The 18155-nt window shown below is 45.5% G+C and overlaps 1 protein-coding gene across 2 annotated transcripts in view; it reads left to right on the forward strand.

Annotated features, from left to right (window-relative positions):
* Positions 1–18155, forward strand: part of MYO5B (myosin VB) — a 424200-nt gene that overhangs the window by 241303 nt on the left and 164742 nt on the right. For both annotated transcript variants that reach the window (XM_089681603.1, XM_089681604.1), the window contains exons 7-9: positions 871–952; positions 13872–13979; positions 15339–15448. In XM_089681603.1, the coding sequence (XP_089537729.1) occupies positions 871–952; positions 13872–13979; positions 15339–15448 (300 nt within the window). The remainder of the gene's footprint in view (positions 1–870; positions 953–13871; positions 13980–15338; positions 15449–18155) is intronic.

Here is an 18155-nt window from a genome sequence, read left to right on the forward strand (position 1 = left end):
GGTCTCATGGGATCTCCACCATCCCTGACGAGACTTGCTGGCTCCCATCCGGGTGCTCCAGCTCCATGGTCTACCTCCTCTTCCTATTGTCCATCCTATGGACCATTCCACCCAGGGACTCCTCATTAATTTCTGTGCTCAGTCAGTTCCCTATTTTCCTTCCATTGTGTCCTATGTTGCTATCCCATTCCATATCATGATTTTATGATCCTTGTATGTACTACTGTGTGATTTTGCTTTGAAGTCTATGGGAGACGATTTTGCATTGAAGTCAATAGGACATGATATTGTATTGAAGTCAATGGGACACGATTTTGCAGTAAGGTTAAATGTGAAAGAAAACCCCACCTGCCTGGCACCTAAAACTGCATACCTCGGGCGATATGGTTTGTGCATCCCTGTATTGGTTCCCATTCGGGCAAGTGTAACCTAGTCTCGAAAACTTGTTTTTTGGTGGGTGGGACGAGAGGTAAAAAAAACTTAGAAGATCATAAATTGATAACCTCAAATCCAAAGTGTTAAATTTCAAGTAGGGCATGCCTGGTGAGCAACAACTTGTCTTGTGGGGATTGATGTAGATATCTTGCAGTCTCTTGTAGATGGAAGGGGTGAGGGTGGCATAAAGAAAAGGACTTTCACCAAGATTTAAAGTCCATGGTAATAGACATCTAGCACGTAGGGCTGAATAGGTTGAAAAAAGACAATTGAATTTATTCAAAAAATAAAGTCCTCAGGGCCCCAAACCCTCAGCTGAACAGAATCCATCTTCTGTTGATCTCTAAACAATGAACATATCTGCTCCGCTTCTCACCTTAGCAGGAAACCGTTAGCCTTGTTATCCTAACCACCTTCCGTCTTTTCATTTACCAGGCAGAAGACGAGAGGAACTATCACATCTTCTACCAACTGTGCGCCTCCGCTGGGTTACCCGAGTTTGCCGACTTGTCACTAAGTGAGTCATTATTCACACCTCGTCTCTTCCGCAGAGATAACCCAGCTGTTATATAACAGCAAAATCTCTAAAATCCATTAGATTGTCATTTTGAATAATGGCACGGACAGATGTGTGTTTAGATGTAATTAAGTCAGATTACGCATGATTAACCCATCAATAAATTTTATGAAACAAAACTTGCAAGAGAGAAAAAGGAGGCTGATGAAGCTGGTTGTCTTCGATTGTGTTCATCTTAAAGTGGTAATAAAGTCTCATTTCGATTTTCACCTATAGGTGATCTTAGGGCTCCATGTACACTGCAGCTGATAAACTCACGTTTAGGAGTTGTTCAGCGGTTTTTTCAGCAGCCCCTGAACTCCCCCTAATGTTTTCCTATGTGTCCATGTACACATAGTCATTCACAGGCATTTGAGTTTACAGTCATTTTTTTGAACGCAGAAAACTTTGTTCATCAGTCGATTTTATCAGCGTTTCAAACACAAAATGCTTGTAAACGCGGCAAATCGCGTTTATAAGCGTTTGAAATTTTTTTTAACTTACAGTTCCCGATGCTATCCAGAGCCTTTTTTCATCATGAAAAATGCATGCAAAGCGTTTTCAGGGTACTCAAATCGACAAAACACTGAACACAGGATGTTCCAAGCTTGTCACACATTGTAATGACCAATTCAGACCTCTCCCACCCTTGGAAACAAAAGATATGTTAATGACCATTCACACCTCAAATTCCTCATGAAGACCCCCTGTCAGGTGACCTTAATGACTCCCTTAATGGCTGCACTTTCCTCACGCTGTCAGATCGTGAGGAAAGTACTGCCGAAAACTGGCAGTTGTCAGAGCAGGGAACGGCACCGATCATCAGGGTCACTGATCATCAGTGCCCTGATGATCAGTGCCCAGCAGTGCCACACGCAAGTTCCGCCCACCTGTGCCCAGCAATGCGCCCAGCAGTGCGCCCACCTGTGCCCAGCAATGCACCCACCTGTGCCCAGCAATGCGCCCACCTGTGCCCAGTAGTGCCACCTACCTGTGCCCGCCAGTGCCACCCACCTGTGCCCACCAGTGCCACCCACCAGTGCCCATCAGTGCAGCCCAGCAGTGCTGCCAGTCAGTGCCACCAGTCAGTTCCCAGCGGTTGTGCCAGTCAGTGCCCAGCAGTGATGTCAGTCAGTGCCACCTATCAGTGCTGTCTATCAGTACCCATTATCAGTGTCACCTATCAGTGCCACCAATCAGTGCCGCATATCAGTGCCACCTATCTGTGACACCTCATTAGTGCTGCCCATCAGTGCCACCCATCAATGATGTCCAGCAGTGCCGCCGGTCAGTGCCGTCTGTCAGTGCCTCCAGTTGGTGCAATCAGTCAGTGCCGCTTATCAGTGCCCATCATTTCCTGCATATCAGTGCATCATCAGTGCCTCCTCATCAATGCTCACCAGTGCCGCCTCATCAGTGCTACCTATCTGTGCCGCCTCACCAATGCACATCAAAAAAGAAATATTACCTGTTTGCAAAATTTTAGAATAGAAGCAAAGGAAACCTTTTATGTTTTTAATTTTTTGCTCTTTTTTCATTTATAGTGCAAAAAATAAAACACCCAGTGGTGATTAAATACCACCAAAAAAAGCTCTATTTGTGTAAAAAAATTATAAAAATTGCATATGGTTACAGTGTTGCATGACCGCACAATTCTCATTGTTAAGTGCAACAGCACTGAAAGCTGAAAATTGTCCTGGGCAGGAAGGGGGTAGAAGTGCCCGGTAGGCAAGTGATTAATTCCAGTGCTGGCACTTTGAAATAAAAAAGTTGATTTTGTGTTGCAGTTTGGGCACTCAGGCTCAAAAAGGTTCGCCATCACTGGCCTAGGCGATCGGAAGCAGAAGTTGTCCTCCCCCCTCCTTCCCTGTAGTCTTCTGAGACATGTGACAGGTCCCAGAAGACTACGGGGCCATTCACAAAGCACAGCGCTACTCTCACATGCGCAGTGGGCACCCGGCTGTGAAGCCGCAAACTGTCACAGCCGCGTGTCCTTACTGAAGATACCGGAGTCAGGGAGAGAAGACAGCCCTTGAAACGAGCGCTGGTGAGGACACCGCTGGACCGAGGGACAGGTAAGTGGCTGTATTTTAAAAGTCAGCAGCTACAGTTTTTGTAGCTGCTGACTTTTATTATTTTTTTTTTTAGGTAGAACTCCGCTTTAAGGTTAGTTTCACAGAATATGCTAGTATGCAGTGCATAATATCACATTATATTACCTTGCAGGGGGAAACCTTTTTTTCCCAGAACAAGTTTACTACTGCTTTAAAAGGCCAGCACGCAGAGTTGTTGGGATGGCCTATGAAAATGAGTTTTGAATAGCATTTGGGTATAAAGAGTTTAAACATTCAGTAAGTTGTCAAAACTTTCATTCTTTTGTTATAGAGGGGAAATCTTCCAATGGGGACACTAGTTCTGGTAACCTGGGGGTCCCCAAGGGATTCCCTTAATTTGTAGGGATTTCCTCTCACTTCCTCTTTGACTATGGGGACAGGAAATGAAGGCAAATCTTTGCAATGGTACACAGATGGCAACAAAAACAATCTGATAGGGGATATAACCCTCCCTTACGCTATCCAAAATGGAAAAAAAATTTGCCTATAGTTCTACTGTAAGGAAATCTACGTCTACCAGGAATATGCCACATCTTTGATCAGATGTTCTAGTTCTATCCTGCTTGTTACTCTATAGATTTGATCTGCCTTATAAAAGTTTCTGATTCGCCCGCCTACTCTCTGTATTGATACAAGTAATATGTAAGTAATAATTTTAGCTGTGATTGAAGTTTAGAGGAAGATAATACCTAAGTAGCTCTTTCTTTCTTTCTTTCTTTCTTTCTTTCTTTCTCTCCTCTCTCTTTCTCTCCTCTCTCTTTCTCTCCTCTCTCTTTCTCTCCTCTCTCTTTCTCTCCTCTCTCTTTCTCTCCTCTCTCTTTCTCTCCTCTCTCCTCTCTCCCCTCTCCCCTCTCTCCTCTCTCCCCTCTCCCCTCTCTCCCCTCTCCCCTCTCTCCCCTCTCCCCCCTCTCTCCTCTCTCCCCTCTCCCCTCTCCCCCTCTCCCCTCTCCCCCTCTCCCCCTCTCCCCTCTCCCCCTCTCCCCCTCTCCCCTCTCCCCCTCTCCTCTCTCTCCTCTCTCCCCTCTCTCTCCCCTCTCCTCTCTCTCCCCTCTCTCCTCTCTCTCCCCTCTCCTCTCTCTCCCCTCTCTCCTCTCTCTCCCCTCTCTCCTCTCTCTCCCCTCTCTACTCTCTCTCCCCTCTCTCCTCTCTCTCCTCTCCTCTCTCTTTTCTCTCTCCTCTCTTTTCTCTCTCTCACTCTTTCTTTCTTTCTTTCTTTCTTTTTCTTTCTGTCTTTCTTTTTCTTTCTTTCTCTCTCTCCGCTCTCTCTCTCCCCTCTCCTCTCTCCGCTCTCTCCCCTCTCCTCTCTCTCTCCTCTCCTCTCTCTCTCTTTTCTCTCTCCTCTCTCTCTTTTCTCTCTCCTCTCTTTTCTTTCTCTCTCACTTTTTCTTTCTCTTTTCTTTATTTTACAGTAATTCTTTTGATTTGCCAAGACCATAAAATATGAGGTCAAACCTAAATGCTTTTAATTTGTATGCAGTCAAGCAGACACTACATAGTTGAAGGTAAATCTAAAAAAAATTGAATAAGAAAATTGTATAATGCATGGCCAGCTTTAGAGGCACACTGTATGTCTGGAAGATCAATAGATTTTAGTTTTAGTTCTCAATTATGGTGCTGCCTGGGTTCCCTTCGGTGTGCAGAGAGTATGGGAAAAAAGTGATATTAAAGGCTTCATTTTATTTTTTTTTAAATAACATACATGCTACACTTATTTTCTTTGTGCAAGGTCCTCCTCTTCTCAGATCCCACCGATGCTCCTGGCTCCCCCCCCCCTTCCTCAAGCACCCCCCTAGAAAGCTACTTGCTAGGGAAAGTACTCGCATGGGCTTGTTCCATAGACATTCAGTGGGGCTTTGCCCTGCCCCCTGTTCCCTCCTCACTGGCTGTGATTGACAGCAGCGGGAGCCATTAGAAATCCTTCAGGCTTTACAACCACTTTAAGTTTACCCAGGATCAGCATCATGAGTTTCTATACTGCAGGCTGGCTGTCCACCAGCACCTCAACAATCCCTAGGGCAAGTGCAACGCATGATCCACAGCATGTAGGGCCACCCCCAGCATTCAGGAGAAGATAGCATTCTGCTCTCATTTATAGGTGGGGCTCTAATCTCAAAGGGGGGACTCTGATGTGAAGGGGGCTCTCATGTGATGGGGGCTTTTGATGTGCAGTTAATTTCATTAAGAGTGCTTTTTGCATCATCCCAGGCTTAGTTTTCCCATTGATAAGTAACCTTTAGACTTTTTACATTTTAGACTGGGGTGCCTTGAGATTACTTTTAAAGGGGGGTGCTCCCTGTGACTGTGTTTGCAGCCTTGTGCTGCCGTCTGTTGGCGTGTCACAAAACTAGTCTCGAAACTTTTTAATACCACCTCGTACTTGAATCAATTTTAAATAGACAAAACATGATAAAATGTTCATGTATTGTAACAGCGCTTACCCATATCCAGTGCTGCCATGATTAGAATGCAGACCGCAGTACCCTCCTGCCCACCAAATCCAGCACCACCTTAGATGGATTCTGGTGCTGACTTCATAATTGGTCCTCTCCACGGACAGCAGAAATAAGATGACGAGACGTGGATGTCTGGTGCCGTCCCAGCAAGGTGATCACATTCCAGCTCTGTTCACATGCCGGGAATGCAGCAGTCTGGCATGGCAAAAAGAAAGGGGATTGATGTAAATGCCTGAAAACTCCATGGACACTATTTTATGGGAACTTTCAAATAAGACAAAGTTTTAACTGGTGAGTTTGATATTGCTTTAAAATGTTCCTAAACCCACAACAGTACAATCAGTCTGTAGATGCAGTAAAGCATGCTTGTTATACTCACTGTGGAACCTAAGGGGTTAATCCTCTGCATTGTTTAAAAAAGCTGTTTTGATCCTGACTTCTCTGATCCTCCCCTTCTTCCAGTGTCCCCCTCTTATCTTCTGATAAACATGTCATGTGGAATCACTCTGCACATTCTCAGTTTGGTGTGTATTGCTTGAGAGGTTTTTTTTTTTTTCTTGGGAAAGTGCATGTGATCAGCATAGGGCCAATCAGCACTATTCAGACAGAGGTCAGGGGTCCTGCATCTTCCTAGAGCAGAATGGAAACTCCTCCTATAAGCTTTAACGTGTGTACGGCTGGACACTGCTCTAACTGCTGATGAGAAATGGTATTTAGCAGTTTATATTTACTAAAATAATTGCATTTCCATGTTCTGTGTACTGTGGGAGACCAGATATAGTGAATGCAGGGTCCGTTGAGACCGGATATAGTGAATGCAGGGTCCGGGGAAGACCGGCTATAGTGAATGCAGGGTCCTGGGAGATCAGATATAGTGAATGCAGGGTCCTGGGAGATCAGATATAGTGAATGTAGGGTCCAGGGAGACCAGATATAGTAAATGCAGGGTCCGGGGAGACCAGATATAGTGAATGCAGGGTCCGGGGAGACCGGATATAGTGAATGCAGGGTCCGGGGAGAGCGGATATAGTGAATGCAGGGTCCGGGGAGAGCGGATATAGTGAATGCAGGGCCCGGGGAGACCAGATATAGTGAATGCAGGGCCCGGGGATACCGGATATAGTGAATGCAGGGTCCGGGGAGACCGGATATAGTGAATGCCGGGTCCTGGGAGAGCGGATATAGTGAATGCGGGGTCCGGGGAGACCAGATATAGTGAATGCGGGGTCCGGGGAGAGCGGATATAGTGAATGCAGGGTCCGGGGAGACCAGATATAGTGAATGCGGGGTCCGGGGAGAGCAGATATAGTGAGTGCGGGGTCCGGGGAGAGCGGATATAGTGAATGCGGGGTCCTGGGAGAGCGGATATAGTGAATGCAGGGTCCGGGGGGACTGGATATAGTGAATGCAGGGTCCGGGGGGACTGGATATAGTGAATGCAGGGTCCGGGGGGACTGGATATAGTGAATGCAGGGTCCGGGGGGACTGGATATAGTGAATGCAGGGTCCGGGGGGACTGGATATAGTGAATGCAGGGTCCGGGGGGACTGGATATAGTGAATGCAGGGTCCGGGGGGACTGGATATAGTGAATGCAGGGTCCGGGGGGGACTGGATATAGTGAATGCAGGGTCCGGGGAGACCGGATATAGTGAATGCGGGGTCCGGGGAGACCAGATATAGTGAATGCGGGGTCCGGGGAGAGCGGATATAGTGAATGCGGGGTCCGGGGAGAGCGGATATAGTGAATGCGGGGTCCGGGGAGAGCGGATATAGTGAATGCGGGGTCCGGGGAGAGCGGATATAGTGAATGCGGGGTCCGGGGAGAGCGGATATAGTGAATGCGGGGTCCGGGGAGAGCGGATATAGTGAATGCGGGGTCCGGGGAGAGCGGATATAGTGAATGCGGGGTCCGGGGAGAGCGGATATAGTGAATGCGGGGTCCGGGGAGAGCGGATATAGTGAATGCGGGGTTCGGGGAGAGCGGATATAGTGAATGCAGGGTCCGGGGAGAGCGGATATAGTGAATGGCGGGTCCGGGGAGATCAGATATAGTAAATGCAGGGTCCAGGGAGACCAGATATAGTAAATGCAGGGTCCGGGGAGACCGGATATAGTGAATGCAGGGTCCGGGGAGACTGGATATAGTGAATGCAGGGTCCGGGGGGGACCAGATATAGTGAATGCAGGGTCCGGGGAGACTGGATATAGTGAATGCAGGGTTCTGGGTTTAGTAACACTTGAAGGAAATCTAGCTCTACCAGAAATATGCCACATATTTATTATTATTATACAGCTCCAACAGTTTACACAGCGCTTTACAATATATAGGGGGGACAGTACAATTACAATACAGTTCAGTACAGAAGGAATAGGAGAGCCTTGCTCATGGAGCTTACAATCTAAAGGAAAGGGAGGTGACACAAATGGTGATAGCTGCCGAGGTGATTCAAGTGCATTTGATTGAAGGTTCTAATCCTGCTTCTTACTTATATCCTGATTGTTACTTTGTAGATCTGATATAACTTATTCAGAGTTTCTGATTCCCCCACCTACACTCTGCATTGATGCCAGTAATAAGTGAGTAATATTATTAGCAGATTAAAGTTTAGAGGAAGATAATAACCGAGTATGAAAAGCTGTCCAGTCCTTCATCTCAGGGAAAACAATTAAACCCGATCCCCAGTGACCATATAGAGTTCTGGAGGAGATCCTAATGAAATAAAATGAGCTGTAATTCAGCCTGGGATGTAACCACAGATCAGTCTGGAGGCGCTGAGCCGGTACTGATTTACGCCAACACCTCCAGTCACATACACGTAGGCTAAAGTTATCGCATGGAACATTCCATTCATTATTGTTAAAGTAAACCTTTCTACTAAGAGAGATACAGAGGAGGCCATTGCCGGCCTTCTCCTGAAAATGCTAGTTGCCTGGCTTGCTCTGGTATCATCACCAACCTGAAACAAGCATGTCAGGGTGAAGTCAAAACTGCTGATCTGCATACTTGTTCCAGGTAATAAATCCAAAAATATTGACGCCGTTAATATTAAATTGTATTTCAACCCAAACATAACAGTGTGATACATTGCTGAGTATTATTATTATTATTACACAGCATTTATATAGCGCCAATGGTTTGCTCAGCGCTGTACATTACAATGGTTGACAGTACATGAGACAGTACAATACAATACACGAGGGGTTCGAGGGCCCTGCTCCTTGGAGCTTACAATCTAGGAGGGAGGGGAGAGTGGTACAGGAGGAGATAGCTGTGGGGGACGGAGTGGTGAGGAGAGCGGAGGAGATCAGCAGTTAGGTGAGGGCGGGGTAGGCTTCTCTGAAGAGATGGGTACCAGTCTTTAGATGTGGTGGCTGCATTAGTTTACCTTTTTCAGGGTTTTTTCTTTTTTTTTTTCACTGGTTGATCCTGCCAGTAACATACTTCCTGTCCTATGGTCACTGTAATCATTGTACTGTGTCTCTGGGCAGAATTGTGACCCTAGGAAAGGAAGTGGTGTAGAACTACAGAACACCTTCCCTTCATATCGATAACATTGGGGGGGATAGTGCTGATTATTGTTGTTTGAGATTTCAGTTCAGTGCACAGAAAATTACAAAGGCACTGCAGTTCTTTCAGGATCAGCAGGAATTTTTCTGCTCCCGTATCTAAGGACTGGTAAGCGGCAATATATTGCATTTCGGTTTTGGGTTCAGATATCATTTAACCCTTTTACTGCCACTGCCCTACATAGGAAGTGGAGGTTTTGCACACACTCCCGGTGGCTGCAGCTCCCCAGCCTGCTAATGACCCAGATGTGACATGTAAAACGTCCCTTCCAGGTCTTTGTGTCACTTTCCCCAGCTATACTGGCTGTGGAAGAAGCTAATGGAGCACGATCTGTTCATTATTAGCTTTGCTGGAGGACAGGTGAGACATCAGAGGTCTTATAGAAGTGTAAAAAAACAAAGTAGAACTATAGGCAAAACTGTTGGTTTTTTTTTTTTAGTTTTGGATAGGGAAGGGGAGACTTATAACCCCTGTCAGATTTTTTTTCCCACCATTTGTATCCCATTGTGGAGATTTCCCTTCACTTCCTGTCCCATAGTGCAAATAGGAAGTGAGCGGAAATCCCTGCAAATAAAGTAATTTTTTGGAGACCCCCCAGGTCCACTTTGGAAGATTTCCCCTTTATTTTCTGGGCACAGCCCAAAATTGAGGGTTTTCTTTTACTTTCACTAATAACAGTAAACAGGACAAATAGGGTGAATCTTCCTAAAGGGGGCACAGACAGTAATAAAAACTGACAGGGGGTCTAATCCCTCTCCATTCCATCCAAAACTAAAAAAATAAAGTCTTGCCTTTGGTTTGAATTTAAAGCAGGGGTAGGCAACCATTCAGAGGTTCAGGTCTACCTGGACAACATGGAGTAAAGCAAAGATCCCCTGGGGGAGGGGGTTACTAGGGAGCACCCTTAAAAAAAAACAAAAAAAACGATCACCCCCCCACACAGTAGTGTCCTCTGACACTAATGATGGGACATTATTCCTCCTACTGACACCAATGATGGGGCGCTATTCCTCCCACTGACACCAATATTGGGGCACTATTCCTCCCACTAATATTAATGATGGGGAACTATTCCTCCCACTAATATTAATGATGGGGCACTATTCCTCCTACTGACACCAATGATGGGGCACTATTCCTCCCACTGATACCAATGATGGAGCACTATTCCTCCCACTGACACTAATGATGGAGCACTATTCCTCCTACTGACACCAATGATGGGGCACTATTCCTCCTACTGACACCAATGATGGGGCACTATTCCTCCCACTGACACCAATGATGGGGCACTATTCCTCCCACTGACACCAATGATGGGGCACTATTCCTCCCACTGACACCAATGATGGGGCACTATTCCTCCCACTGATACCAATGATGGGGCGCTACTCATCCCACTAATATTAATGATGGGGCACTATTCCTCCCACTAATACCAATGATGGGGCGCTACTCATCCCAGTAATATCAATGATGGAGCACTATTCCTCCCACTAATACCAATGATGGGGCACTATTCCTCCCACTGACACCAATGATGGGGCACTATTCCTCCCACTGACACCAATGATGGGGCACTATTCCTCCCACTGACACCAATGATGGGACACTATTCCTCCCACTGACACCAATGATGGGGCACTATTCCTCCCACTGATACCAATGATGGGGCACTATTCCTCCCACTAATACCAATGATGGGGCGCTACTCATCCCACTAATATTAATGATGGGGCACTATTCCTCCCACTGACACCAATGATGGGACACTATTCCTCCCACTGACACCAATGATGGGGCACTATTCCTCCCACTGATACCAATGATGGGGCACTATTCCTCCCACTAATACCAATGATGGGGCGCTACTCATCCCACTAATATTAATGATGGGGCACTATTCCTCCCACTAATATAAATGATGGGGCACTATTCCTCCCACTGATACCAATGATGGGGCACTATTCCTCCCACTGATACCAATGATGGGGCACTATTCCTCCCACTGACACCAATGATGGGGCACTATTCCTCCCACTGATACCAATGATGGGGCACTATTCCTCCCACTGACACCAATGATGGGGCACTATTCCTCCCACTGATACCAATGATGGGGCGCTATTCCTCCCACTAATATCAATGATGGAACACTATTCCTCCCACTAATATCAATGATGGGGCACTATTCCTCCCACTGATACCAATGATGGGGCACTATTCCTCCCACTGACACCAATGATGGGGCACTATTCCTCCCACTGATACCAATGATGGGGCACTATTCCTCCCACTGATACCAATGATGGGGCGCTATTCCTCCCACTAATACCAATGATGGGGCACTATTCCTCCCACTAATACCAATGTTGGGGCGCTATTCCTCCCACTAATACTAATGATGGGGCGCTATTCCTCCCACTAATATTAATGATGGAGCACTATTCCTCCCACTAATACCAATGATGGGGCACTATTCCTCCCACTGACACCAATGATGGGGCACTATTCCTGACACTGACACCAATGATGGGGCACTATTCCTCCCACTGACACCAATGATGGGGCACTATTCCTGACACTGACACCAATGATGGGGCACTATTCCTCCCACTGACACCAATGATGGGGCACTATTCCTCCCACTGATACCAATGATGGGATACTATTCCTCCCACTAATACCAATGATGGGGCACTATTCCTCCCACTGATACCAATGATGGAGCACTATTCCTCCTACTGACACTAATGATGGGGCACTATTCCTCCCACTGATACCAATGATGGGGCTCTATTCCTCCCACTAATACCAATGATGGGGCGCTACTCATCACACTAATATTAATGATGGGGCACTATTCCTCCCACTGACACCAATGATGGGGCACTATTCCTCCCACTGATACCAATGATGGGGCACTATTCCTCCCACTGATACCAATGATGGGGCACTATTCCTCCCACTGATACCAATGATGGGGCACTATTCCTCCCACTGACACCAATGATGGGGCACTATTCCTCCCACTGATACCAATGATGGGGCGCTATTCCTCCCACTAATACCAATGATGGGGCGCTATTCCTCCCACTAATATCAATGATGGAGCACTATTCCTCACACTGACACCAATGATGGGGCACTATTCCTCCCACTGATACCAATGATGGGGCGCTATTCCTCCCACTAATACCAATGTTGGGGCGCTATTCCTCCCACTAATACCAATGATGGGGCACTATTCCTCCCACTAATATTAATGATGGAGCACTATTCCTCCCACTAATACCAATGATGGGGCACTATTCCTCCCACTGACACCAATGATGGGGCACTATTCCTCCCACTGACACCAATGATGGGGCACTATTCCTGACACTGACACCAATGATGGGGCACTATTCCTCCCACTGACACCAATGATGGGGCACTATTCCTCCCACTGACACCAATGATGGGGCACTATTCCTCCTACTGACACTAATGATGGGGCACTATTCCTCCCACTGATACCAATGATGGGATACTATTCCTCCCACTAATACCAGTGATGGAGCACTATTCCTGCCACTGACACCAATGATGGGGCACTATTCCTCCCACTGACACCAATGATGGAGCCCTATTCCTCCCACTGGCACCAATGATGGGGCACTATTCCTCCCACTGACACCAATGATGGGGCACTATTCCCCCCACTGACACCAATGATGGGGCACTATTCCTCCCAATGACACCAATGATGGGGCACTATTCCCCCCACTGACACCAATGATGGGACACTATTGTAATAGCAGTACAACTAATAGTAAAAAATTGACAATGCAATATAAACTCACTTGAAAAATTTCCTAATATTATTGTGAGTTCTGCCTGTCTTCTACGCTAGAAGAAGCTAAACACGCTAAACACTACTACACGCGGCTCAAACACTCCTAACAACGTTTTTCTACTTGCACTGTAAAAACGGCAATAAAACGCTAACGCTCCTAGACGCTTAGAAATGCTACTAAAAACTCTATTACCAGCATTTCTTTATTCAGTGTTTTTCAGCTTTAACCTCTTCACGCCGGCCGAATGTCTGGGCCCAGACGCCGAGCGGCCACTCATTTGCGTTCTATTAAAAAAGGACATATGTTCCGAGAGCGCGCTCCCAGCACACATGTCCGGTACTCACGGAAATGTCGCGATCTCCTCTTTCGATCGGGACCTTTCCCGATAATGCGACGGCGCGTCACGGTGGTCACATGACCCTACACCCCGCCCCGCCTCCTGGCTTCTGAAACTCTTAAAGGGCCGGGAGGCGCCAGCGCGAAGGGGTTAAAAAACACTAGTGTACATGGAGCCTAGTAATAGGAGTAGGTTACAAATCATTGAAATACAATGTGGAAATAAAAATGTTCAGCCACAGATATAATTTAAAGCCCAAGTCCAGCCAAAACCTTTTATTTTGGAGTGCAAGCAATAGAGCTGCTTGTCAGGTTTGTATAGATATCAGTTACCTTAGTAAAGTGAAGTGGGAAAGGATTAAAACTGTTTTTTATTGCCGTCTGTGCCTTCCTGTCCAAGTGACAACTGCATCCACTGTTTCTGGTATGGGTGTCACTGGGACAGAGAAGTTCTGAGCCTGAAGTTGGGCTATGGTTCATTGGCATATTCCACCCACGTTATGGTTTTATGTTTTTCAGGTATTTTTGTTTTTTTTAGGCATTGCTTACCTCTCTTTATTTTTCCTAGCCCAAGCCGATGATTTTTTCTACACCTCGCAGGGAGGCGAACCGGCCATTGACGGAGTGGATGATGCCGATGACTTTGACAAAACGAGACAAGCTTTTACACTTCTGGGTAAGCAGGAATCTCCGGTATCTCAGGGAGGTTTTTCTTGCACAGGTTATGATGTTTAAGCTCCTCAAGTTTGACATCTCTAACTGCTGCTGGACCGTCCGCCCGCCCGCCTGCAATGTACTGTAGGCAGGTGGTCCGTGCAGGCAGAGCAAAGTACACCTGCACTCTGTATATTTTGGTTTGCTTTTTATTGCCTGGATCCCTGCATTCTGTATGATCTGCTGTGTATATTATACTCTAGACCACAGGTGTCAAACACAAGGCCCGCGGGCCGAATCCAGCCCTCCAGGCCATTTCATGTGGCCCTTGCACCTCTCCTGCAGGTATCTCCTTGTCTCCTCCCCCACCTTGTCTTAGTAGTCGGCAGCAGAGAGGAGGATAGAACTCCTCTGCCAATTCCTGCACCTCTCACTGCAGCTGCAGCACCCCCTCATCTTTGCCTCCCCTGCTCTCAGCAGTCTCTGGTAACTGATTCCACTCCTCCTCTGGTCCTCCTCCAGACCCTGCACTTTCTGCTTTCCAGCTCTGCCCCCAAAGGGGGTGCCTGGTGATGTTAGGGAGGGTGTGGGATTCTTGACATTTGATGTAATGGAGGGTGGGGTGCTCTGGACATCTAGTCTTACAGATACAACCGGCCCTTACTAGAATCGGATTGCATAGGTGTTCACACCTATGCGATACGATTCTGCACATCACACCGCGTTCCGTAGACTGATGTGGGGGTGTCGTTAACTTAACATACACACCCGCATCTGTTCGTGTGAACGGGGTGCGATTGTGATACGGTGCGGATTTCGCACTGAAAACGCTGCTAATTCTGCACCGCATCAGTGTGAACCCCTAGTTAAGCCTGTTTTGATTCTTAAGTCACATCAGCTTGGGAATCCACTTTATTTGGTGAGTGCGGGTGAAATTAATTATCACTGATGAAGTGAGCACGCTGGAAAATTTATAAACTTTTTTTTATCACTTTTTTCTTTCTGTATTGGAGCACTGGACTTTATTTGGGACTTTTGGACGTCTATATAAAACATTTTTTTTAATTTTATATGATTTTTTGTGCTGCGTTTTATTATGTTATTTTGATGTTTTTTCATCTTTGAGCAGCAGCATTTATTGATTGTGGTTTTAATCATTTCTTTGGTGCAAGTGTTGTTAATCACTTATTTTATTGCAGCTGACTGCACTGTACCTCCAGGCTGCATTGCAGTGTGAACAGGACACATAGAAAACAACTGCAACTGTTTTATTTCATTGTGTAATACAATTTATGACACCGACTCTCAGACAGACGTAGGTGCAGACAGATGCTACATTACTCTTACTAGAACTTGCTTCTCTGTGCTGATGATTCCACAGGTGTAAAAGAGTCTCATCAGATGAGTATATTTAAGATCATCGCCTCTATTCTGCATCTGGGAAATGTGCAGATCCTTTCCGAGCGCGATGGAGAATCCAGCACTCTGGAGGTAAGATATCCCTGTGTTCAAGGGAAATTGCAATTGTTTTTAGCCAACTGTATTTTGATTTATACTTTAACCACTTGACCTCCTGAGGATTTACCCCCCTTAATGACCAGGTCTCTTTTTGCTACTCGGCGCTGCACTAATTCAACTGATAATTGCGCGGTCATGCAATGCTGCACCCAAACGAAATTTACGTCCTTTTTTCACACAAATAGAGCTTTCTTTTGGTGGTATTTGATCACCTGTGCGCTTTTTATTTTTCACGCTATAAACAAAAAAAGGCCCAAAATTTTGAAGAAAAACAATATTTTTTACTTTTAGCTATAAAAAATATATAGTAAACTCAAAGTTGGTTATAAATTTAGGCCAAAATGTATTCTGCTCCATGTTTTTGGTAAAAAAAATCCCAATAAGTTTATATTGATTGCTTTGTGTGGAAGTTATAGCGTCTACAAACTATAATATAAATACTGCAATTTACGCAATTTGTTTGCTATACAGCACTGCGCTAGTTTAATGGACAATTGCGCGGTCATGCAAAACGGTACATAAATGAAATTTACATCCTTTTTTTTCCCACAAATTGAGCTTTCTTTTGGTGGTATTTGATCGCCTTGCAGTTTTTATTTTTTGCGCTATAAAAAAAAGGCTGACAATTTCGAGGGAAAAAAACAATATTTTGGACTTTTTGCTATAAAACATGTCCAGTAAAAAAAATTTAAAAATCTAATTTAGTCATAAATTTCTGCCAAAATGCATTCAGCGACATGTCTTTGCGGAAAAAAAAACCCAATACGTGTAAATTAATTGGTTTACGTGAAAGTTATAGCATTTACAAATGGCGGGAAAGATACTGGGATTTTTCAGGTTTTTTTATACTAATAATGGCGGCAATCAGCGACTTATGGCAGGACTGCGGGACTGCGGTGGATATTCTGACATTGGGGAGTACTGACTTGGGGTCACTGACATCCCCAGTGACACCAATACAGTGATCAGTGCAAAAAAAAAAACACTGACACTGTACTAATGGCACTGAGGAGGAAGGGGTTAAGTTTATTATTCAGGGAAAGGTTTAACTGTGTGAGGGGGGTGTTTTACTAGGGAGAGGGGGTGTGTACTGCAGGGAACACCGCTGATCGGGACAGATAAACTCTTCTGTCCCGATCAGCGTGTCAGGAGCTGTCAGGGAACTGACAGAAAGCACAGCTACTGCAGCTGTGCTCTCTGTCAGCGATAGCCGCCGATCGCCGGGACATAGCTGCTAACGACCGGCTGTGACCCGGCGACTGACATCCGCGGCTATGATCGGCGGGACAGGTAGGGCGGCGGCGCGGCTCACGCACCCCCTACCTGTTTTAAAAACACACGTTTTAAAACATGGTTTTGCCCAGCCGTGCCGCTCTGCCACCGTATTTCTACAGTGGCTGGGCGGCATGTGGTTAAAGTGGAACTTTAGGTAAAGTATTAAAAAAAAATTAATTTCAATGCAGAAGAGACATGCTATAAAAAAGTTATAATCCTATACCCATAGTTGATCCAGAGGAAGGCAAAAAAAAAACCCAGCAAAGCATGATCTAATTTGCTCCTGCTGGGAAAAAAAATTCCTTCCTGATCCCCCGAGAGGCAATTGGATATTCCCTGGATAAACTTTACCTATAAATGTTATATCCAGTTATATTCTGTGTATCTAAGAAACAATCCAGGACTTTCCTACAGCAATCCACTGAGCTGGCCAGAACCAACTCTTGAGGGAGTCTATTCCACATTTTCACAGCTCTTACTGTGAAGAAACCTTTCCGTGTTTGGATATTACATTCTTTTCCTCCAGACGTAAAGAGCGCCCCCTTGTCCTCTGTGATGACCTCAGGGTGAATAACTCTACACCGAGTTCACTATATGAACCACTGATGTATTTATACATGGAGATCATATCCCCCCCTTATGTATTATACATGGTGATCATATCCCCCTTATGTATTATACATGGAGATCATATCCCCCCCTTATGTAATATACATGGTGATCATATCCCCCCCTTATGAAATATACATGGTGATCATATCCCCCCTTATGTATTATACATGGAGATCATATGCCCCCCTTATGTATTATACATGGAGATCATATCCCCCCCTTATGTATTATACATGGAGATCATATCCCCCCCTTATGTATTATACATGGAGATCATATCCCCCCTTATGTATTATACATGGAGATCATATCCCCCTTATGTATTATACATGTTGATCATATCCCCCCTTATGTATTATACATGGAGATCATATCCCCCCCTTATGTATTATACATGGAGATCATATCCCCCCTTATGTATTATACATGGTGATCATATCCCCCCTTATGTATTATACATGGAGATCATATCCCCCTTATGTATTATACATGGAGATCATATCCCCCCCTTATGTATTATACATGGAGATCATATCCCCTCTTATGTATTATACATGGAGATCATATCCCCCCTTATGTATTATACATGGAGATCATATCCCCCTTATGTATTATACATGGAGATCATATCCCCCTTATGTATTATACATGGAGATCAGATCCCCCCTTATGTATTATACATAGAGATCATATCCCCCCTTATGTATTATACATGGAGATCATATCCCTCTTTATGTATTATACATGGAGATCATATCCCCCTTATGTATTATACATGGAGATCATATCCCCC

The sequence above is a fragment of the Staurois parvus genome, unplaced genomic scaffold (genome assembly GCF_062004578.1).
Source record: "Staurois parvus isolate SC_StPar_1 unplaced genomic scaffold, SC_StPar_1.0 ptg000272l, whole genome shotgun sequence".
NCBI lineage: Eukaryota > Metazoa > Chordata > Amphibia > Anura > Ranidae > Staurois > Staurois parvus.